Source organism: Pantherophis guttatus, chromosome 1 (genome assembly GCF_059756535.1).
Source record: "Pantherophis guttatus breed Tessera chromosome 1, ASM5975653v1, whole genome shotgun sequence".
Taxonomy (NCBI): Eukaryota; Metazoa; Chordata; class Lepidosauria; order Squamata; family Colubridae; genus Pantherophis; species Pantherophis guttatus.
Window position 1 is genome coordinate 38,396,112 of NC_142063.1, and position 25,036 is coordinate 38,421,147.

Consider the following 25,036-nt stretch of genomic DNA (forward strand, 5'->3'; position numbering starts at 1 on the left):
AATATTTTGGAGAATGGCAAAAGCCAGAAAACCAATTTACATAAAATCAGGATTATTTATTTATTTTATTCTTATTTTGTGTTTCTAGATCGCCCATCTCCCTCAAGGATTATAAAAAAGTTATTGATTCATTGCCACATAGTTGGTTTATTAAATGTTTGGAAACAATTGGTGTCAATAAAAACATTAGAATGTTTATAGAAAAAATAATGAAGATGTGGCAGAAATGGGAGTTGGAAATGAAAAAAATGAGCTTGTCAACATTAGGAGAGACATCTTCCAGATGACTGATAATCATTTTTATTATTTGTCATTGCCATGATCCCATCATTTTCAGTGGTTTTGAAGAAATCTTAGCTATCAAACAGCAAAATGTGCTAATAAATCTCACTTTGGCTTCATATGGATCATCTGAAGCTTTATGGAAAATCAGAAATCAAAATCCAGTCATTGACATAGTCTAGGGCGTGTCAAATTTTTCAACTTTCAATTTCCAAACATTAGGGGTGCTCAAAAGTTGTGGCATGCCTTGGGGATGGTAAAGATATTTTGGTTACTTTAATGCATCTTTACGATTTATATTCCTTTATTTAGCTTCCTAGTATGATTTATGTTGATTGCTTATTTAGTATCCTATGACTATCACTAACTGTTGTATCTTATGATTTATGATGACTGTATTTTTAAGATGACTATGATCATGATTTATCACTTATAGCCGTGATGGCGAACCTGTGGCACACAGAGCCATATCTGTGGGCATGTGAGCGTTTCCCTAGCTCAGCCAGCTAATTTTCAGGCCTTCTGGGACCACCGGAAGTCAGGAAATGGGCCATTTCTGGCCCCCAGAGGGCCTCCGGGGTGGGGTGGGTTGGGGGAGGCCATTTTTGCCCTCTCCAGGCTCCAAGAAAGCCTCTGGATCCTGGGGAGGGCAAAAAACAGGCCTACCAGGCCCACTGGTAACCTTTATGCTGTCATGTGCCAAAAATGTGGAGAGCATGGGGGGGGGGTTGTGCGCACATGCACAGGGTGCAGGGAGGCATTGAATTATGGATGTGGGCATGCATGCGCATGACCCCCCCTCGCTCCGCTTCTGGCATGCGACAGCAAAAAGGTTATACATCACTGACTTATAGCTTTTATGTACACTGAGAGTTTATGCACTAAAGACAAATTCCAATCACACTTGGCCAATAAAGAATTCTATTCTATTCTGTAATTTAGACATGCTTGGTAAGTAACTACATAAATATCATAGCTTTTTAACATTTTGTTTGTTTCATTCATACACTATAAGAATTTTTAGCACAGATATAACAATGGAATTTGGCCCAGAGAAATGTGCTGCAGTAGCAATAAAGTAGGGTAAAATCACAAACAGTAATGGAATTGAAGTGCCGAATGGCCAAAACCATCGGGAGCCATTAAGACAAAGGCTATCAGTATCTGGGCATTTTACAATTGGATAACATCAAGCAGGATCAAGCTAAAAATGTGATTACCAAAGAATGGATCCAAAGAGTGCAAAAAGTGCTAAAGACAAAATTGAATAGTAGAAACACCATCAAAACTATCCATACCTAGGTTATATCTGTGAAACAATAAACTATTTGAATTATTAACCACACAAAAGCTCAATTGGACAATTTGTACTGAAAAACAAGAGAACTAATGACTATTCACAATGTACTAAGGTAAAGGTAAAGGTTCCCCTCGCACATATGTGCTAGTCGTTCCCAACTCTAGGGGGTGGTACTCATCTCTGTTTCAAAGCCGAAGAGCCAGCGCTGTCCGAAGATGTCTCCCTGGTCATGTGGCCAGCATGACCAAACAGCAGAGGTGCACGGAACGCTGTTACCTTCCCACCAAAGGTGGTCCCTATTTTTCTACTTGCATTTTTTACTTACTTTCAAACTGCTAGGTTGGCAGAAGCTGGGACAAGTAATGGGCGCTCACCCCGTTACGCAGCACTAGGGATTCGAACCACTGAACTGCTGACCTTTCGATCGACAAGCTCAGCGTCTTAACCACTAAGCCACCACGTCCCTATTAAGATGTATCACATCCGTGTAATGATACTGATAGATTATACTTGTCCTGCAGAAATGGAGACAGAGTTTTGCTTCTGGTCAAACTGACTGTCAAAGAAGAAAAGCATGCATTGGCCGATTATGTAAAAGACAACCATGAACAGAAGAAGCATTGATGTAAATTAAAAATGCGAACTTAATCAAAGTACAGGAAAAAAACATGAATATTGAAATAATAAAATAAAAACCTGTACAAAATATTGGTAAGGAAAAGCATTACATGGTTACTGTCTACAAAAGATCAAGCAGAAAGTGGTTTGAAGATAAAACCCGATAGTTGTTTAAATTGAAACATTCAAAAAAGAAATTGAAGGCTAGATGTTGACTACTCAAGAACAAGCTATTCAATCAAAACCAGAATTGGAAAAAAATCATCTCATGATTCAAAGTGCAGATTGCGCAAAGAAGTAGAAAAAAACAGATCACATACTCAGCTCTTGCAAGAAGGTTGCACAAATTTATTATAAGCAATGACATAACACAGTTGCCAAAATGATTCACTGGAACATCTTTAAAATTATCACGTACCAGTAATGAAAAATTGGGGAGAAGAGTTGAATAGTAAAAAATGAGCAGGTTAAAATATTGCAGGATTTCCTAATACAAATTGATAAAGCCTTGATTCATAACACACCAGATTTAACTGTGGTTGAAATGAAAAAGTGTGGATAATTGATACGGCAATAGCAGGAAATAGTGGAACAGAAGTCAAAGAACTGAAGATCACAACATAACAAGATCCGAAAATCAAACTTGAAAGATTGTGGCATAAACCAGTCGTGGTGATTCCAGGGGTTAACCACAAACTGGGTGCCATACCAAGAAATATTGAATAGCACTGGGAAGATTTGTTTTATGTATTGAAATCATTTATACAGCTTCCCATCTTTTAACCATCTCTGGGCAGCTCCCAAGATCTGGGCACTTAGAAAATATACATATTGACAAAATTTTCATTTTTCAATTAAAAAGGTTACACTGGTGGGACCGTACATATACTACCCTGATACGTTACAAAATCCTAGGTTCTTGGAAAGAGAAGATATGAAGGCCAGCACCAGCTGAAGAAATGGCAGCTGTGATTTCACATTGTGTATATAACAACAACAACAACGAAAACAATTATTTGCTATTACAAATCAATTTCAATGAGAAGAGATATCTGAGAAAAAAATGCACTGATTCTGGAAAAAACAATATCCAGAATCAGAAATTCTGAACCCAGAAAACAGACTAGCAGATCAAGATCAATTTATAATATGAAATAAAAGCATTCACAGAAGTAGAATTGGAAGAACTGCAAAGGCCTCCCCAGTGTAAAGAAATTGAAACCTTGCCAGAAGTAGTTCAGACAGTAGAGACAAACCAGAGATGGAAAAAAAAAATATTCTGTTTGGTTACATTTCCAACAAATATTTGGAATTTCCTCATGCATTTCTGACTTTATCCAGTATCATATATCAGTGATACATTATTTTATAAAAATTATCTTTAAGGTTATAATTCAATGTAAATTTCAACTCTTTCTTCCACATATTCTCCCATTGGTCTAACTGTATATTGTAACCAATTTTTTTTTGTCCGTTTTATCATACAACTTTTAACTCATCCTCTGTTTCCGTTTTCAATAAAAGTTTGTACTTAGTACAAATATGACCATCATTTGTATACAATTCTACATCATGTGGCAAAAGAAAGCAACTATACCTTTAATATTATTAACAGGATCTGCCTAGTCCTGGTCCTTAAGAAGACAAAAATGCCAAATCCAGTCTAAATATCTGGCTGATTGTGTCAGTAACCACAACAATAATGGAATAAAAATCTGTAAACATTGTGAGATTTTCTCCTTAGAATGTATGCATGAGATTATAGTTATTCTCTCATGTTAAATAGGGTCAAGGTTAAAATCCTACATGTTCAATCCAGAAATGTTCGCCCACATTTCTTACTACAAGATTCCTCACAAGAAAAGAAAGTTAGGGATGTTTCCCATTTGTGCAAGATGTTGCACAACCTTTTACATAAAGCCTCAAGACGCAGGCTAGCACAGGCTCTCAAGAATATTTCCCACTAATGGATCACAGAACAGCATTGTTATTAAAATATCTTGGGAATTAGCCCATGACTTTCATCTCAAGGTATGACATTTTTAAGATTGAAAATTCACCAATAACAAAATAAAATACCCAATGGCAGAGCTTTCATCTGTACATTATCATTTACCAATTACACAAAACTAAATATTACATCCTACTGAAATAATGTAAATGAGTTACTCCTCATATCCCAAACATGGATGTATTTTATCAAGAAAATTGTCTGCCTCCCTTTCACAGGCGATACAGTTGAGTGTTTTAAAGCAGAAAAGCATCCAGCATCCAACATCCAACCAGCTGGAGCACCACATTTTCTCATCTGCTCATAATCTGTTCAAAAACAAACATAAAATCTGCAAGCCTTAATAACATATGATTATAAATCCTGCCCATAAAGCTGTCAATTAAGCTCAGTAATTTCAAGTCAGAATCAATGTCCCAAGTTCTTGGCAGAAACATAGAAATGCATCTTGCAATAGTGATTTATTCCAAATGGAACTACATCAAGCATCTCTTTTTTTAAAATAATAATAATAATAAGGCCCAGCAAAGATAAAGTACAAAAAGGCAAAAAGAGAGATTAAGGGGGAAAAAACAAAATCAAGGATACAAAAGGAAAGAAAAAAAAGGGAAAAAGAAGAACTTCCAACTTCTTTTCTGTACAGTTAAAATACTTTAACCTCTTACTCTATAGTCAGCAATAATGTACAGTATTTCTATAATTATCAACAGTTCTAATAATCCACAGAAATGGTGGTGCAGTGGTTAGAGTGCAGTGATGAGAGTACAGGCTACTTCTGCTGACTGCTGGCTGCCTGCAATTTGGCAATTCAAATCTCACCAGGCTCAAGGTTGACTCAGCATTCCATCCTTCCGAGGTAGGTAAAATGAGACTCAGACTGTTGAGAGCAATATGCTGACTCTGTAAACCGCTTAGAGAGGACTGTAAAGCAGTGTATAAGTCTAACTGCTATTGGTATTTTCTAGCAAGAATGGTTTTCAAGTTTTCAATAGTGGTTTTCAAGTAGAAATCAAGTTAGACAAAGACTTTTCTTTAATCAGAATAATCAGTTTTGCCATCTTAGCCAATTCCACTAGTTTCAGTGTCTATTCTTCCACTCTGGGAATTTGTAAATCTTTCCATCTATGTGCATTCAAGAGTCTCACTGCTGTTGTCAATTAAAGAAACAAAGTCCCATATTTTCTTTCAATCTATTTATCCATCAAGTCTAGAAGGAAAACCTCTGGTTTCATCTGTATATTTATCTTAAAAATTAAAAACAGCGTCCTAGATAAAATATCCATTTTAATTACTAAAAATCTACCCAACAATGATGGTTGAAATTTGTTTGATAAATCTTGTTTAATATCATTCCATATCTTAGTAATAGTTATTCTGAAACAACATACAATTCATATTTGTCAATGTGATCCCTGGATATTTAATCTTCAATTTTAAAGCCAGCTTTTTTTTACAACAAGCAGCTCCTGTCAATTACTGTCTAGTGTAGAGAAATCCAACATGAAGTCCTGGGGTCTCATATAGTTAAATAAAGGTTTTGATTCAGTTCCCAAAGACTGCTAAAGATTCTAAATCTTTTTATCATTTTTAAAAAATGAGATAGAAAGGGGAAAATATTAAACACATAATTGGAATTAATACTTCCATTCAGATGCTACGTTGAGCAATGAGTCCAATTCTAGACACTGCACTTTAAGAAGAATTCAGAGAAATTGGAACAGGTTCAGATAAGCATCATGAAAATGATTGGATATATCCTTGCTCCAAACATTTTTCTCCCGTAATGCTGCTCTTAGTCTTAGCAAACACTTCACCAGTTAAACAAGATCTCAATTCAAAACAGGCAAGGACACACCATTTCAAGGCTGAGTGCATCTATTTCAAGGAGGCTCAGATTTTATAAGGTTTCATATAAATCCTTCCACCAGGACAATTATCTCCACCAAAAGATCCCCTAACATGCATACTTATGAAGACCTCAGAAAAAAGGGAAGAAACTGAGGCTGCTTTTTGCTGCAGATACAGAGAAGTGCTTTACTTAGGAAGGGCCGGTACGGCCCTAATGTAGTAAGTTCTTGTGACATATGGAAAAAGAAACAATTCCTCTTTCCACCCACAGATGCTTCCTGTTTGCTTCTCTAAATGGAGTCTTTATTTATTCAAGTTTTAATAAAGTAGCTACTTACAAGACATGAGATTAAATCTGCCATCTTGAATTTCTCAACCTAACCTCAGGCAGAGAAACTAATGAAACGAGCATGGCAAAATTTCATAGGGTTTCCTAGTTTCAAAGTCAGCATATCAGAGGGTATTCAATCCAGAAACTGTTTACCAGTCATAAAGTTTCCCACAGAGAGGGGGAGAGAAAGAGAAACATCCTGCCAAATAAGGAAGCACAGCTACAGATGGCACTGGTGCAGTCCAAGAAAGATACCATCATATTAGAAGCCTGCCAAGATTATGCAATTGCATTACTTTCAACCAAAATCCACGTGTGTCCTTCTATTAAAGTTCCAGTAGTAAAGACTTGGCTAGAGTAGGCCCTGGCATTACAGCACACAGCAAAATCATAGAAAGGGGGTTTCTTGGGATTTTGGCTTGACTTATCCAGACCAGGACTATCTTAATATTGTAGGCCTATGTGCATGATCCCATTTTTTCAATTTTTTAAAATGATTTCAAACCTTTTGAAAATGTATTCATATACAGTACTTCCTCATATAAGAACTGTTATATACAGTGTTTTATTTATTTATTGCTGAGACTTCTAAACCATTTTGGTCTTACAAATCTAAACTCTTTACACAAACTAATAGAACATAAGTAAGTAAGTAAGTAAGTAAGTAAGTAAGTAAGTAAGTAAGTAAGTAAATATATAGATAGATAGATAGATAGATAGATAGATAGATAGATAGATATAGATAGATAGATAGATAGATATATAATGATATATATATCAATATATATCAATATATATATATATCAATATATATATATATATATATATATATATATATATATATATATATATATATATATATATATTATATATATATAAATATATATATAATGACTAGCAACATCCATACATGTTGAATAATCCTATTCCACACAGCATTCTCCTCACCTGAAAACCTGTGGGAAACCTCCCTCCTCCTTTAAACATTAAATCCTTCAGTCCCCAAAAGATCTGCAACAAAGTAATGTTTTAACTGATTGTTACTTCTTTAAAAACTTTAAAGGTCTATGACCATTTTAGGTAGCAAGGTGATCCAAAGAACCCAATCAAAGAATGTTCATTTCTGGGCCCCTTCTATTGTTATCTACCAGGGTGGGCATTCTTAGGGTACCTCTCTGCTGGAATTACTAAGTGTCTTACAAGTTGTCCAGATCCCAAGATACAGCACTCAGAAACAAACTGATAATCATTGCATCTCCTCCAGAAAAGTATGTGACTATAACAGCGCTCATTCAAGGAAGCTGCTGCATTTTGTATGGTTTTCAAGACATACATAATTAGGCATTCAAGCCTAATTAGAGGTACTTATTATAGTCAACAGTATATAGGATATTATGTGTTCCCAAAATTCTGGGAAGGTTTTGTAGCTGCTGCTGCATTGGCCTTGAAAGTCATGGCTCCCATTTATTATTCTGACAAGAACCCAGATTCTGAACTTGCTTTTTCAAGAGGTGCACAGCTCAGTTTGGACTTCTCCTGAGGTCAGTCAGCTTCTAAACAGTTAGCTATTCTCTATTTCAGGGATTAAGCACAATCCTCTTTTCTCGACCTCAGTATCTTTCAAAGACCAGACCAAGACTTCTCCTGCACCTCCCCTGGGTGCAGAAATACAACTGGATATCTTGAACTTAGTGATACTGCAATCCACACTGGTTGATCTCTTCTAGAAGTTTCAGGTAAAAGTTAAAATAGAGAGGATCAAGCTCTGGATCATTCCATAGTGGACTCAAAATAGAGCAGAATCAATCCAACACAATCTCAAAGATGCTTTTCCAAAAGGCAACTGGGTTGCTTTTTCCTTGAGGAAGACACCATTTTGCTTCTCATCCAAGAAGCTTCATCAGTTCTGGCAGGATGGTGGGGGCAATGGAAGGATTAGTTCTGATAGGATGGGTGGGGTTTTGGGAAGGAAACATATTTCTTTGCAGTCATGCAGTTGTTAGCATTCTCCCTGAGAGCTCTTAGGGCCACTTGGAGGGTTTAATCTGTGCCCTCAGGATCACTTGTAACAGAGTGTAAATGGGGGTAGAATCTTCTTGGAATTGCTGAAAGAACTGCATTCTAGACAGAAGAGCAATGGTGTCTTATCTCTCTCTGTTCAGAGAGGGCTGCTCAGTGTTAACATAAATAGCCTTTTTCAAACCAATGGTCCTCTCTATCCAGAATGTGGACTTTATGGAGTACATTACAGTAGCCGAGCAGCGAAATGACACAGGTGTAACTGACAGGAGGGCTGACTAATATAGGAAAGGGTGCACTGGTTCACCAAATGGAGCTACGAAAGAGCCTTTTGGCAGTAGCTACCACTCACTCTTTGTCTCAGCTTGCCCATATTGGACCCGATTTCTAATTTGTACTGGTTGCCAATGTGTTTCTGTATATGATTGGGCCTGGCTATCTGAGGGACTACAAGGGACATGGTGGCTCAGTGGCTAAGACACTGAGCTTGTCGATTGAAAGGTCAGCAGTTCAGTGGTTCGAATCCCTAGTGCTGCGTAACGGGGTGAGCGCCCATTACTTCTCTCAGCTTCTGCCAACCTAGCAGTTTGAAAGCACGTAAAAAATGCAAGTAGAAAAATAGGGACCACCTTTGGTGGGAAGGTAACAGCGTTCCGTGCGCCTTTGGTGTTTAGTCATGCCGGCCACATGACCACGGAGACATCTTTGGACAGCGCTGGCTCTTCGGCATTGTAACAGAGATGAGCACCACACCCTAGAGTTGGGAATGACTAGCACATATGTGCGAGGGGAATCTTTATCTTTATCTGAGGGACTGCCTATCTCTTGTGCTTTCTTTCCTATCCAGGACAATCTGACAAAGTGGGCATACTCTGGATCCCCATATTCAGGGTCTTTTGGGATCCACTTTCCCTGTAGTAGAGCTGCCCTCTGGAATGAGATTCCCCACGAGAGTATTCCAAAAAGCCATGAAGACCTGGCTATTCTTGTAGGCTTTGAGGTAGGTTGCATGAGACTTCTCTGTCTGTGATGCTTTTTGTTTTGGTTTGTTATCTGGGTTGCTTGTCTATGGAAACTCTCAATCATCCAGGTCGTGGTTGTTCCAAGGGTGCTTTTTAAAAGGCAACTGGAGTTTCTTGGCTTTTTCTTGGTGTTTTAAAGAAGCTTCTTAGATGAGAAGTGAAATGTTTTCAAGGAAAAAAAAACAAGAAAGTCCAGTTGCCTTTTGAAAAGCACCTTGGGGAGTACTGTCTGAGTTGCCTTCTTGTACTTATTTTTGTATTTTGTCCCCATCTACTTTGTTGTCATTTTTTTAATGTTGCTCTTTATTCCCCCCCCCCCATCATTTGTAGTTGGACAGCATTCAAATTGAATACATAAAAATAAACAATTGTCATTTGTACCAGAAATCTCTGATAGAAAAGAACAAAAAGAAGCAACAATATTGCAGCAAGTCATGTCCCATTACCTGATTCACACACTATACTTCCTGGTTTCAGCTCAAGCATCATGGTGATTAGAGAGATATCTGTTGAATACAGGATTTGAGTTCTGTGGGGTAAGTTCAGTGTCCATAACTCTGGAGTCGGATAAAGGATGTACACCCAACCTCCTTTGCTGCAGGTCACCTTGGAACCATACTTCTTTCCAATGAGGTCGGTTGAGTGTCTAATAACGCCATACTTAGTCTGAGTTTTACCACCATGTTGCACCTTCACTGGAAACATCGATTCATGTCCCAAGAAGACAATTGCCGTGTCTCCTTCTTTTATCGTATCTCCATATTCAATAAAACTCATCACGACAATGTTGCCACTGGCAGGTTGTTTGCAGCTAAGGAAAAAGGAAACAAACATACTTCAGAATCTCTCCTTGCTTCTCCTGATGTTAGCCTATCGTTCTTATTTCTTCTTCACAACTACTCTTTCTCATTTAAGTTCCCCATCACCAACCCAAATAAAGTATCATTCCATAGTTCCAAGTCATGATCTAAAGATGACCTACGATCCTGAATAGCCTTTTTAACACAAGTAACTCACAAAAGAAATCAGTAATCTAACAGATGGAGTGGTTCAAGTTTAGTTCGATAGCATCAAGAAGTCCGAAATTCAGTCTTTTCCACTGTAAGAACTAGGCACAGGATGCAGCAGTCTCTAGCAGGCTATCTAATATTGATACTTATACAATATTCGGGGAGTCCAAAGTCTTTGGAATGCATATTTAAATCCCAGTTCTTCTTTACATGCGAGTCAGGTTCCCATGAAATAGCAATTTTAGATAATTGTCCTGCAGAAGCACATATTCTCCAGTTTAACACCTCGCAAACTGGTTCCCTAAAATAGCAAATTCCTAGGAAGAGACTTGAACAGAAAGCTTTCAACTATCCTGCAAGGTCTGATAATTCTGAACAAGATTCTTGACACTGAGCATACATTTATACAGGATTTAACATTTGGGAGGAACATTCTCAGAGCGAATGGGACCATACCAAACATAATGTGGCAGAATCTGAATTTACTTTGCTGGGGAACCTTTTTTTTTTTTTTCTTTTTTCATTGAAGCATATTTCCCACCTCAAATTGGTTAGAATGCAACCCATTTTCAATAACTGCAAATGGAAGTGGCTGTAAATGTTGGGAAATAATGGTTAAGAAAGTCACATAAGCGCAGTGCAGAGGGGGGAACAGTATCTCAAGTTATCTACTCTGATTAGGTAGACTTAAGGAGAAGCTGCTTCTTCAGATACAGGTGAAAATTGGAGAAGAGTACATTCTGAATATTAACAAGCTTTTTAAAAAGCCTCCTATGGGATATTATTGATTTTCATTTACATGTTAAATATCTAAGGCCAAATAACACTGTTACACAATTTTAATAGGAGGAGAAGAAGGATTAATAATGCAAGAGTGTTATGCCTGACTGGACATTGTACTTTGCAAATCACCATGTCTATTCCGAAGGGTTTGGAGCATTGCAATTACTTCACAAAAAGTCCTCTGAGCTCTTGTGCCAGCATCACCATTCGATCTTTTATCTCAGCGCCTAACTGCTGACCACCAAAATTAAGTCATAATTTCACGAGGCTCCTATGCTTTATCTAGTAATCATTAAATTACACTCACCATATATTTGATCTTTGTAGATAGGGACAGGAGTAATCTCATAAGTACGTTATATTTCCAACACGAGAGTAATCAGAATTACAAATGCCAAATGCAATTTAGAGTTAGAAAGCTAATGCAAGACTATGAATCTGCATTCTGACTTTATTAACTTATCTTCTGATTTTACATACTAATGGAATTTTTTTAAAAAATGAGAAAAAAGTAAACAATTGGACAAGACTAATTGGTAGGTAACATGAAAGAATTCTTTGAATGAGGAGGTTCTACTAGAGTATTAAAGAATTGCCGATTTTTAAAAAGCTTTGTTGTTATACTACTAAGAACTTCTTGACCACAGCTATAAAGCAAATGGAAGCTTTTCTTGGCATTGAAACAAATGGGAGGAAAAGAAGTAATTTGCTAGCTACTAAACAACAGGAACAAGGACTTTTTTTTTGTTTTTAAAGAGAAAGAGAAAATGGCAACACTAGGATATAATGTACTTTGTAGTAATTTAAAGAACAATATAAATATAACAGCGATTCCTGGATTATTTCCTCTTGCTAAAGATTCTATACAGTTCCAGGAAAGAAAAAACTGTCAGAAAAAGAATTCCATTAGTCTAATGAAATAAAACAATGTTTTAAAAAATTTAAGACATCAATGTCTTTCAAATTTCTCCTGGTGCACAGCCTTGGAATTATAGGCCATTTTATCATCAAGATATAAAATTAGAAGCTTAGAATGAGGCAAAATGCAGAAACCAAGCAACCAATCCAACTTTCCCCTTGATCACTGTAGAAGTAAAGGAGCCAAACTCTTAGAAAGTAAGGACATTGTACAATAGTTTGCTGAATAAAGGGAAGATGGACTAGAAAAAGATGAACACAGTTTTGAAAATGGAGGAAGAAACACCAATAGTCTATGTTATGTTGATGGGACTAAGATTACATATAAAAGGCCAATCTAATAAAAATAGGCCTTAGATTTGACAGTGAAGATTTTGAAGTGGTACACAGCTTCTGCCTTTTAGGATCAATCTTCTACACAATGGGTGTCAAACTTGATCACGTCACAGGACGGATCATGATATATCGCAACTTTTTTGCCTTTGCAGAGCCAGGTTGAGTGTGGCCTGCACTTGACATATCTGGCCTGCGGATCACCAGTTTGACAAGCCTATTCTACACTAAAGGAACAAGCAGCAAAGAAATACACTACAGATCAGTACTTGCTAGAGCAGTTCTTGAAGGCTTTGCAAAATATATTTAAATGCCATGATGTGTCTATATGTACAAAGATCAGAATTGTGCAAGCAATGGTATGACACATTATAGAAGGAAAAGCTGGACTTGGAAGAAACAGGACAGAAAGAGTATTTGCACTTATGATCTTTTGTGGTGAAGAAAACACCTAAGAATAAAATTATGAAAACAAACAATGGATCATCAAAACAAATCACAGTTATCACTTGAAGCCCAAATGACCAGGCTCAAATGATCTTACTTTAGTAACATTATGTAAAGGCCTAGCTGTATGGAAAAGGTTAAAAATGCTAGGAAAGGTGGAAACAAAGAAAAGAGGACATCTAGGAGAAGGTGGACGGAATCAATTACACTGCTGAAAGACTTGAAGGACCAGGTTAGGAACAGATTGCCATGGAGAAAATCTATTTATGTTGTCCCTAAGAGTCAACACCAACTTGATGGCACATAATCAATCAACCTTGCTAAAGAGCCTTTTTCTCCTTTTTGTTCTCCAAGGGAGAACATACCATATATAGCAGATGAAATAGCTAGACTCATCTTTATAGCATTAGCAGTGGCTAAGCCATGCATAAAATTGTCTGGCATTTGTCTTCTTCTGCTGTGTCCATATATAATATTCCTATTTCAGCACTATACTCTGTGCATCTGATGAACCAGATGGCAGTCCACAATGATTGTGCAGTAATAATTCCTGAAGTCATCAAAACTTTTTTCCTCCATCATAAGAGTTCTTTCAATGTCTCTAAGACAACTGGAAAAACTGCTTTGCTAACTTTCCAGACTGAATTCTGAGGAGTATTTGTTTGAAACCAGTTGCTACATTGGAACATGATTTGTTTTGGGATACCAATAAACTGGGCTTTTTAAGGAGCAACTGTTAGATCAGATATATCCAGCCCACAACCCATAGGCCGCATGCAGCCCCTCAAGATAATAAATTTTAAAAAGAACTAAAAATAAATGCTATTTATATGCATTAATTTTATATGCAGCCCAAGACAATTCCTCTTCACTCAGTATGGCCCATGCAAGCCAAAAGGTTGGACAACCAGGTGTTAGATAGAAGCAACTAGAACCTATGTTGTGAGTTTCAACAGATCAGGTACAACATTCTACATGTGCACTTTTAATATGCAATATATAGAAGTTTTAAAAACTAAAGACATCAAAAAAACCCAGACTGAAAGAAAGCATGGGATTTTCATATTTTATCCACCTCTTTTTTTTTTTTTAAATCCTGCACTTTCATGTTCCATTTTTCACCCTGTTTTGCATTTGTGACCTACAAACGACTTGTCCCTATTTACCTTTTCTATAAGAGATGCTTCGGGGAGGGGTGTGGAAACAGGCACAAAATAATACTTCTGTGTTGTATCAGACCATCGTTTGCCCTCACGATTTTACCCCTGCTGACATCCCTTGTTCTTTAAAATAAATAAAATCGCAGGAGCCCTGCTTTCCTTTGGAGATCTTTGGAGATTTGTAAACTTTCCCCTTTGTAAAGTTTAAACCTCTCAAAAGAAGGTTCCAGAGTGGCGAATGGAAAAGGGGCGACCGAAGTGCAGCTCTTGGTGTAGTTTCTCCGCCCCGACTTCCTTAAACAGCCGTTTGCTTTAATCTCCCTTCACTCTTACCTTTCCGACTCCCTACTTGCATTCAAGCAAGCAGCATCAGATCCAGAGCAGAGCACAGTCTTGGCCGGTGCAGACACGTGTTTCCAGGACTTCCTCTCTCTGGCTCGTCGCAGCCGGTGACGTTGGTCCTCCCCTCCCTCGCCCTGGCATAGCCGGCCTTGAGTGGGAGGAAGCTCTCCCCCGTTTCCAGCTTGGTCGGGGCGCTTTTTGCTTCCTTTGGCGGTGATGCAATTGGCGTCCTGGCTCCTCTGTCCCTGGCTTCCCATTAGTTGTGTGGTGCAATCGGTGCATCGCTGAGTGGTATTTGTTGTTACTGTTTCAAATAACCAGAGTTGCAAATTCACTCTTACACGAGCGTCTCCTTGACGGCTCCATCCCTGCTTATCTGAGACTGAACTTCCCTTTGAATTGAAAGGGACCTCTGAGTAGAGTGTAGGATTGCGCTAAGAAAATCGGATCCTTTGGTGAATACACTGCGAACCGCGGTATTATTTCTGCAAGATCAGCTCTGTCAAGGAAGGCTTGCATTGATTAAAGCTGGCACTTCATTTCTCCTTCACCTTCACTGTAACGCGATTACAGTATTAATCTGTGACATATGTTCCTGGTTTTGAGATTGCATACATTCCTATACCTATTTAATCTGTGTGCCCATACTTACCAGGCTGTTAGTTATTGCTTCACGTTTTCAAAAAATGTTGATCAACCCTAGAAATATTTTTAAAGGAAGCAGATACTTTAAAGAAATAACTATTGAGGAGTGAGAGAAAATGCTGTGGGCCTTCCTTAAATGTAAATTTGCATAAGCTCAAATAACATCTTACGGCATGCAGAAGATCCATCCATCCCTTTTCTTATTATGTGTCCATGACTGAAACTGTTGCCTACCCAATATTTACATACATTTTAAATCAGATGTGTTTCCTTGAAAATACAGTAAGCCCTACTTTCTTCAATGGACTGTGCTGTCTGCAGGGCCGGATTTTCCTATAGGCTAACTAGGCTTCAGCCTAGGGCCTCAAGATCAAGAGGGGCCTACATTCAAATTGTTAGCAAAATTAAAATTACACTTTCACTATAGGTGAAAGGGCCTCATAAGTGGAATAGCCTAGGGCCTCTTTTCATCTAAATCTGGCCCTGGCTGTCTGATATTGTAATTTTGGATTTTTTTCCCAGTGGCTTACTTACATTGCTTAGATGTAATTCTCACAGCACCCCTATAAGGTAAAGGTCTATGGTCACCTCCATATTGCCCTCTGTGTTGCTGAGATGAGGACTGGAATTAAGAGGAAGTGGATTTTTTAAGTGGAGACTCACATACCGTAATTCATGAGGATGTCATGCCAGGTTAGTATGTACAGTGTAGAATTTCAGTTTGACTTTCTCTACTATGCCAGTTCCCTAGCAATGTGTGTAGGACTGCAGCCTTGAGTCATGACTGAGGAACAAGCTAAACAAGCTCCAGAAAGAAGAAAGGGGCGGGCATGACACTGATGTATACTTTATATGGTAGTGAATTCTTTTTTGTTAGCGTATGGAGTTTGCCAAGAAATAGCTCCAAAGCAATGTAAAATGCTCTTCACAGAGCAAGTTTACACATAGTGTAAACAAAATTAACATGACAAACATAAGAATAGCTTTGTCAATGCAAATTATTACTTTGCTCCTATAATGTTGCTCTATGTTTTTTCAGCCTCTTAAAGAAAGCTCTTAGCCGACTCCTGACATAAGGATTGGGAAATATTTTGAAGAATAGCTCTTAGTTCACCGAGCTATTCAGTGCAAAGATTCTGCACATACTTTGTTTTCTAAAAAGGGATTTTGTTCTTGGGAACAAGCCATAAAAAACAGTCTTCTTTATCCTTCCAAAACTGATTCCTGCCATCTGATTTATGCAGATCATGTGGATGAACCGTTCTCTGTCTTCTGATTGCCACAGATCCCATTATCTGTGTGAAAACTAACTCCTTTTATCTTCAAAGCCATTGCATTTTATTGATTAAATAACAGAGGCCGAGAAGCACTGACAGTGAACCCCCATTTTTAAAAAAACTCCAAACATTCAGGGAAAATTACGACATATTTTTCTTACAAGAGAAAAATTGCTTATAATAAAAGAAAGCATCCTGACAAAAAAACTCATAAGTTTTACATCTTCAGATATTACATTCTTACATGATTGTAGCATACTCAGCTTTCATCGGGTTTAGGAAGAAGTTAGCTTACAAATAAATAAGAGGGTGGCAGCCTGGGAACTAAATCTTATCTATTTAATTTAGGTATGTGCTGTATTGTTATACTGCCATATTTCCCAAGGACTCTGTGTGTATAGTTAAATTCAACGCTCATTAAAATAACTGAAGGAAATCCACCTAATAAACCATATAAAATAATATACATGAATAGTGTATAATTTATTGGTCATGTGTTTTCTTAGTGGTTTGGAAATGATGGTTGATAATTGGAGATGATGGTTAGTAATTCCTTCATTTCCCAGGTGTAGTTTAACACCTTCATAAACAGAAGTTTTATCCTTACCTGTAGAAGGGAATTGCCATGATGAAAATTGTATTTTTCCTATTGAATTGTGGCCCATTACTGTTAAGGAGCAGAGAACCTTAAGAGACAAGAGTTTAGCACGCTATTCAAGAGTATAAGACACCACAGATCTAGGATACCTAATAAGCCTGGTAAGTTTTCAATTGCTCTTTGTAGCACTGTGGTAGCCCTTCACTGTCCCACATTTTTATGTGATTATGGTTTTTTCTGATGTTTTTATTTTTGCATATCACACCTATAGGAGTTAGTGGAAAAGTTGGCAATGGCTGTCACCATGTAGGTATTTTCACAGCAACCTGACATGTGGGTATGAATCAAATGCTTTGCCTGTTGCTTTTCCCTTTCTGCCAGAAAAAGCTCCACTTGCTAAAATAACTTGAGAAAATTCCACCTACTACATGCACCTACTAAATAACAAATGCATGAAGAAAGTTAATAAAAAGTTGACCTAAGCTTTGTTAATAATTCTTTTTAAAATAAGCGGTATTATCGCTGGCCATTTGACAAGTATAAGGAAAATGCTGAAATGTAAATCATTTTGCTATTTTTGTAGCAACTAAGAGCCTTGGTGGCGCAGCAGACTAAAATGCTGTTAAATAGCACCAGCTGCCTGCAATTACTGCAAGTTCAAATCTCACCAGGCTCAAGGTTGACTCAGCCTTCCATTCTTTCGAGGTAGGTAAAATGAGGACCCGGTTTGTGGGGGCAATAAGCTGACTTTGTATAAAAAAGAACACTGCTTGGGGGGGGGGAAGCCCTACTAAGCAGGTATATACAAAAGTATGACGGCTGCTGCTTAACGCATTGTAAGCCGCCCTGAGTCTCCGGAGAAGGGAGGCATATAAATTGAACCAATAAACAATAAATTGAACCAATTGAACCAATAAATCAAACCATCATTATATTTCTTGGTCTCAGGAATAAAACTTCAGCATGATTGCATAACATATGCAGCTCTCCTGATGTAACTGAACCATAGCTCCTAACAATTCCACCCAGCATGGCTAATAATGAGGAATGCTGGGAAGTTTGTCAACATCTGAAGACAAATTGTGCATTCATGTGACACAATTAAATGTGTTAGGTTCATGTCCCCAAAGCTATGACATTCTTTCTGTGCAAAGACATGTCCAAAATCCATTAACATTCAACATTGGATAGACTGTTAGATTCTCTTGCAACATTTCAGAACTGTAAGCTTCTTTTCCCATAACGCTTTGTAGAATTTATAATTAAGCCACTGGGGAAGCTCCTAGCCTGGCCCTAGAGTAAATTCTCTTCTGCTTCCCTCATCTACAGTACATCCTGGAAATCTTTGCAGCAATTACTTATGAAGCCTCAATATTTGCTTTTTGCTTTATGTTTGGGCTATGTAACGTCACAAGGTATTTAAAAACTTAGCCATGGTAGTATGTAATGCTTACCTTCTCCTCCAGAGCTGTTGCTTATGAATTTCAGAGATGGTGAGATGGTGGAAGTGTCATTTCTCAGCAAACTCCCCAAATACAGTGGTCTGCATCACACTCTTCTTGAAGCAGAGAACAACAGTGGTAATTAATCCACAGGGGAAACAGGGATGGGCTGATGTAAGAGAAAATAGGCAGATCCTTATATCTGTTCATGATCTCAAGGACAAAGTTGCCAGTTTGCATTCACAAGGGTGCCATTAGAACATTGCTCTGGGTACTCCGAGCCGAGTCCCCATTTGGCAAATCCTGTATGAGCAACACAGCCTTACCAATAAATTTACCGGTATCTGCTGTATCTAAAAAATGTCAGTATCAAATTATTCTAGCCAGACTCTAAAATTACATAACTGTACACTGAACTGTAGCTAAAGCATTAGTATATTTAAAATGTTGGCATGTGCTTGCAATGCCAAAAACTTAGATCTAAGGGGTGCTATATTTGATAGCTGTAAGGCAGACTTTAAATGAGACATCACTTTTATTTGCTGACAATTGACTGCCCAAATTCTGACTGTTGGAAGCTTGCCTCTTTTTTATTTTTTTCCTGCAGTCATCCTATTTTGTTCCTTGTGTTTTATGGAGCAGAGTAGAAGGCTTGAATTTAAACAATTGCTGTAGCTTTCTTCACACAATAGTTTACATCTGAGGATGCTTTTAATGTTTCCCAGCCATTTATATCCTAAATGAACAGGAAAATTATATATTTTCCTCTCTTGCAATTTGAATTTTAAAAAAGAGTTGGTAACTCTGCTATTAGAGAGAAAGAAGGTTTTAGGATAATAAATTGACTCTGTGATTAACACAGCCATCAAGCCCATCAGTTTTAAGTTAACCATGACTAAACATGTTACGTAAACACAGCTACTGCCTACTTTCTTTGAAGCTGCATTCGGATATCCGTTTAAAGAAAAAAATACCATAATTTTGGGAGGGGGAAGTGTGAGAGGGAGGTAGCCAGGGTTTAGTTCCTCGTTTCTATTAAAATTCTCATTCCACACTAAGTTACAATATAGTTAGTTTGCTTTAAACTTGCCTTTTCTGTCTCCAATCAGCTGTAGATGTTTTAATAAATCATGGTTCAGCCAATACTGTCTAATAAGATGCGCCTAACGATAAAACCTTGTATGCATTATGTCATTTTTATTGTGGCTACATGATGAAGAAAGGATAATGTAAGGTTATACTTAGGAGGCATGTTGTGAATTATTTATTTTGATGGTGACAACTATTAGGGAGGTTTGGCTTGAAATCCCAAGGATATGTTCTGGGTGGACGTACGGCCTGTAGCCATCACTCTTGGACAGCAACCTACCAGAAGAGGTACATTCAACTATTCCAAATAGAAAATTACTACTGCTTAGAACCATTAATAATTTGTATCCTCCACATAGTAGGCCTTGAACTTTTAAAAATAATTTCACAGCCAGAAATTAAACTGGTGAAGAATTATTTGCATGGAGTAAGTAGTAGGGTTTATTTATTACAAGTTAAGGACACATTACAGGTAGTCCTCAACTTATGACCACAATTGAGCCCGAAATGTATGTTTTTAAGTAAGAAATTTGTTGAGGGAGTTTTACCCCATTTTACAATTTTTTTGCCACATTTGTTAAGCGAATCACTGAAGTTGTTAAATTAGTAACTCGTTGTTAAGTGAATCGGGTTTCGCCATTGACTTTGCTTGTCAGAAAGTTGCAAAAGGTGATCACGTCAGTCCAGGACACTGCAACCGTCATAAATGTGAGTCAGCTGCCAAGCATCTGAATGTAAATCATATGACCATGAGGCTGCTACAGTTGTCATAAGTGTGAAAAGCAGTCTTATGTCACTTTTTCAGTGAAGTTGTAACTTTGAACGGTCACTAAATGAACTGTTGTAAGTTGAGGACTACCTGTACTTTCAAAATCACTAGTAAAAGAGAAGAAATATTTTGAGTTGCATTAGAGAGCAAACTGAGTTGTAACTGGTGAGAGGCATCAAGGATTTATGGTAAAGCAAACCCACAAAAGGAAAGGTCCAGGAGCACAATACTTTACTTTAGTATAAAATTAATGTAATTTAAGATAAAACTAGGCTTTTAAGGCTGGAATTAAAGGAAATTATCATGGCGGGAGCTACACTAATGAGATAGGGTCTATTTGTGTTCCTTTGATGAAAAAAAAGTTGTGGGAAAATTCTTCAGCTTGGTCTATTTTTTACAGACCTCAACATTCTTGAAGTAAAGAGTTAAGAGTTAATAGAAGAGTGGCTATTACTGGATTTTTTTCCCTTAATGGAGGAGAGTCTGTACAGTAGCTTAGCTGCTCTATCATGAGCTGAAAAACAATGTACAAACTTTTTTCCTGCCTGTGAATGCATTAATGGATGATGTTTCACCTCTGCTGGCATTTCTGTCTGCTGCTTGAATAAGAAAGGAACTACTTTGACCTGACCTAAGTTTTTCCCCTTTTTAAATGGAAATTTTAAATTTTGGTTTTAAATTATTGGGGTTTTAAATTTTCAGCCAAATTATTTAATTCATTTTACTTTATTTTAAATTTTGTATTTATATGTTTTATTCTATGGCTGTTCACCACCCTGAGTCCTTCGGGAGTAGGGCGGTATACAAATTCAAAAAAACAAAAACAAACAAACAAACTTTAATTAAACACCTTACATTGAAATATTCATTCTGTCCTTTTTTTCATACAGGCTTCTATTAATGACAGAGAACTCTTGAGTATTCAGCTGGTATTCTTTATTTTTCATCTTAGTATGTCCATCAGGTTGGACTCTTAATTTAACACAGACCAAATCTGGTGTGTGTATGTATGGGTGTGTATGCACGCTTCTCATATGCTGTGTTCCCATGATATGTTTACCCATACTTAACAGAGTCACAGTTTAATCAAATAAACCCTATTTTCTGGATTCACATAACACGTTGACTATAATGTGGCTATGTATGGCTGTGACCCCAGTAGGTCTTTTGCATGTTGTGCAAATCCAGATTAATTAGGCAATGATTAGAGAAAGTACGCCAAGGTCACTTAGGGAGCTCTTTAGCTAAAGCTTTTGGCCCTGATTCTGCAGAAGACTTGGCGATGAATGTAGCTGTAATCTCATCAGCCAGCTTGCATTTTAGAGTAACTTCGCTGCAACACACATGAAATGATTCATTAGAATTGTTGACAATATAATGCCATATCCTGGTCTACATCTTGGACAAAGAACTAGTTCTACAAACATTAATTAATTTATTGCCCTATTTAAATTAAAGAAGCTGCCTATTTCATGTTCTTATACATGAAAGCTTTTCCTTGAGTGTCATCAAGCCATTTAGGGAGCTACATGAATGGAGGGTTCGAAGTTTCTCCTTCCTTTTTTCCTTCTGTAGCCTCTTGCTATTTCCAGTCAAATTCTAGCCTCTTAACTAAGGGTAGTGCAGATTAGCCATAATCCAGGTTTTACCTGCTCTAAGGAGCAATGACAAGAAAAACGGCATTGATTGAATTTCTCTGATGTTTAAAGAAACAGAGCTCCTGTCATAACTTTAAAATTGCAAACTTACATATTCACTTGTACCTTGAATAGGTTCCAGGAATATTGTTATGAGATTTAATTTCTTTTGGATAAAAGAGCCGTAAAGACTGATGGTGTCTTTGCAAAATATTTTATTTAAAATTATGCAAGCAGAGTGTAATAAAAAAAAAAACCTAGGAAAAATGTAGAGGTTCCATGATTCAATGGAAGCAACCTGTAAGTTGAGGTAACAGAATGAGAGTCATGGACCTTTAAAATCCTTAAAATCCTGCCAAATGCACACACTCTATGACTGGCCACAGCACTGGTTGGCTTTTCCTGGAAATCAATGGCTTTTTCACTACTATCTTCTGCCAGCAGCAATGAAGACTTTAATAATTGAGTAGAAGAGGAATTTCAGCAGCTGTTCTGCTCAAGTTACAGAAACATTGTTCCTTTTTAAATTTATATTAGTCTGTAAGACTCAAGAACAACATAAATATTTTTGGATTAAGTCCTAGTCTATTATCCACTGATTAAAATCAATTTACAGTATCATTGTATGCGTGTAACTACTAAGCAATGTTTTGCAAAATGCTGTGATCCACATTTTGTTCCCTGTGGTTTTCTTTTGCTCATATGAAAGGGAACTTTAGTTGCATACTCAAGAAACAAAAGTACCTGTAACTTTGTATATTGTGAGATTGGTTTCTAAGCTAACCTTTGCTTGGAAAGCTGAAAGGAGAGTTGTCAGGGTACATTCAATATTATTACTATGATTGGTCACACAGCCAGATGTATAGATTGGATTTGGCATTTTTATCCACCTATTGAGTCCTTCCCAAAGACTTTTGATATTTGATGGTGTTAAATACATTGCTTTTAAAATGTGCTAAAACTTTATCCAGAAAAATAAGAGTACTTCACAATTAGTGGCTTATTTTCTTTCCCCTGCCCCTGCCAAAAAATCATAAGGAAAGTAGAGCAGGTAAGAATTTGGATAGGAGACCACTCGGTAATACCCAGGATATAGCTACACCGAGAAGTTTTTAAACAATCCAGAAGACAAACTATTTCTGCATTATTTAAAAAAAAAACACCACAAGGTTATGCCCATATTGTTCCAAGGAATCTGTCTGAATCTCAAAGAGCCTGTATATTAATTTTTAATTTTAATTAATTTTCCCTTCACATGGGTGAGTCTCACATTCCACTTGCCCTTTATCTGCAGTCTTCCTCCTACTTTTTGTTTTCATGACTTGATTGCAAAAGTCAAAAGCAAAAACTCAACCTGGCAGCCACAACTACAAATGAAGCACAAACAAAACAAAAAAAAAAGAGGGGGGGGCAGAGCATTGTATGATTTCAGCCACCATCTTGACTTGACATGCCATGGATTCCCGTCTCTTCAAATATCACTCAGCACAGGATGCAGATACTTATGTATTGGAAATAACATTTCTGAAATATCTGAAGGGGGTATTTCTGTTTTATTATTGAAGACATTACATACAATAAAGAACTATACAAAATTCTAATCTTTGTGGGATACAGGCTCTTTTTTTTTTTCCCCTTCCTTTTGTGTAAAAAAACCACCCAAGGACTTGATGAGGCTCTTCCACTCTTCAAAACAGGTTTGTATTCCCCCCCCCACAAATAGCCCCTGTAGCTTTGCTTTAACAGGGGAATTATGTGTGAAAATTAGGAGCTGAAGTTTTGCATCATGAAGAGAAAGACTGGCATGTCTGTTCATTCCTGCCTCTTGTAACTGTTGTTGAAGGTCCTGGTGTTGCCCTGATCCCAAGAGTCCCATAATGTATCTTGATTGCTCTCCCCTTTTTCAGAGGCTGCAACCATCACGTGGAATTTTCAACTACAAGATGGCCTGATCTATTATAATTTATTAAAGGGTTCCATGCTACTTTTCAGCCCTGACAAGGTCCCCACAGCAATTTATGTAACACAGAAAAGCCAGCAGCAAGCAAGGCAACATTAGAGCAACATTTTAATAAGATGAATTAAAACTTCAGTTTTATTTTTAAAGAAAAAAAATAAGAACCAGTGGAATAATATTTTTGCTGGCTTATATCCCTATTAATCACCTGCCTTTTGATTTTGCTGAGCAGCTGTTAAGGTGTTTCTACTGTTTTCTTATGCTATTATTGTTCTGGTTTCTGATTTTCATCTCTACATTTTAAATAAAAATGTTCTAAGAAGTTATATGATCATAATTGTACACATTTATTATGGATTGTATTCTCATAACATACTGAATCAAAAACTACCCGGTTACATTTTAGATTAGTATATTGCAAAAGCTCAGCCAAACTTTAGTATAACACAGAAAATTGTGTTGATAAAATATTAGGTACAAAGCCATAACATTTCCCCTCAAATATCTTAGTTAAGACTTGCATACTTACTGGATTTTGGCTGTGGCCTGTTTCACATACATTGACTTGAACTGCAACCCAATTTATTTCGTTTTGTCTTCATACAGATTAGATAACTAACGTTTTATGAGTTCCCATTTTATGTAGCCCTTCTTCCCCAACCTTTCTGACCCCCGCAGAGTTTCCCATAATTTTCAGCTGGGAAACAGATACTGAATCACAAGTCTGAGAAAAAGAAGTAAATCCTCAAATTCCACTCAGAATATAAATCCAGCCACTTCGTGGCCCTCAACAAAATAAAAACGTTAAGCACGGCTCTTGGCATTAAAGGTCTATCACTGATTTAGCATATTGCATCAATTTGGTTAGTGGTTTACTGCTGTGTGAATCTGTTTTTCTATTTTGAAAGTTTTGTCTGTATTTTACTATCTATTGCATGCGTTAACTGTTTTCAACTTCTCAAAAAAGCTAGATATATATGTTTTACATAAAGTAGAATCAATGACAATAAAATACTCAATGACCCACTGTTATCTCATGCAGTATGACAAACTAGTTTAATTCAGAAGTGGTTTAAGTTGATACTTTTTCTTTAAGATAAGTTGGGTGTAATGTATTTTTAAAAAAAAAACCTTTTCCTAGCCAGTATACTTGCTACCTGCCACAATATCTATGTCCAAGGTTGATCTTGAGCCAGTC

General features: G+C 37.2%; 1 protein-coding gene across 2 annotated transcripts in view; it reads right to left on the reverse strand.

Annotated features, from left to right (window-relative positions):
• TRMT61A (tRNA methyltransferase 61A) overlaps positions 1 to 14,769 on the reverse strand; it is a 51,550-nt gene extending 36,781 nt beyond the window's left edge. The window contains exons 1-2 of one of the 2 annotated variants that reach the window (XM_034418535.3): positions 14,416 to 14,769; positions 9,878 to 10,242 (exon numbers count right to left, since the gene is read on the reverse strand). In XM_034418535.3, the coding sequence (XP_034274426.2) occupies positions 9,878 to 10,242; positions 14,416 to 14,681 (631 nt within the window). In that variant the 5' untranslated portion in view covers positions 14,682 to 14,769. Of the gene's footprint in view, positions 1 to 9,877; positions 10,243 to 14,088 lie in introns of both variants that reach the window. The other variant, XM_034418536.3, reaches the window with a different exon arrangement.
• Positions 14,770 to 25,036: the final 10,267 nt, after the last annotated feature.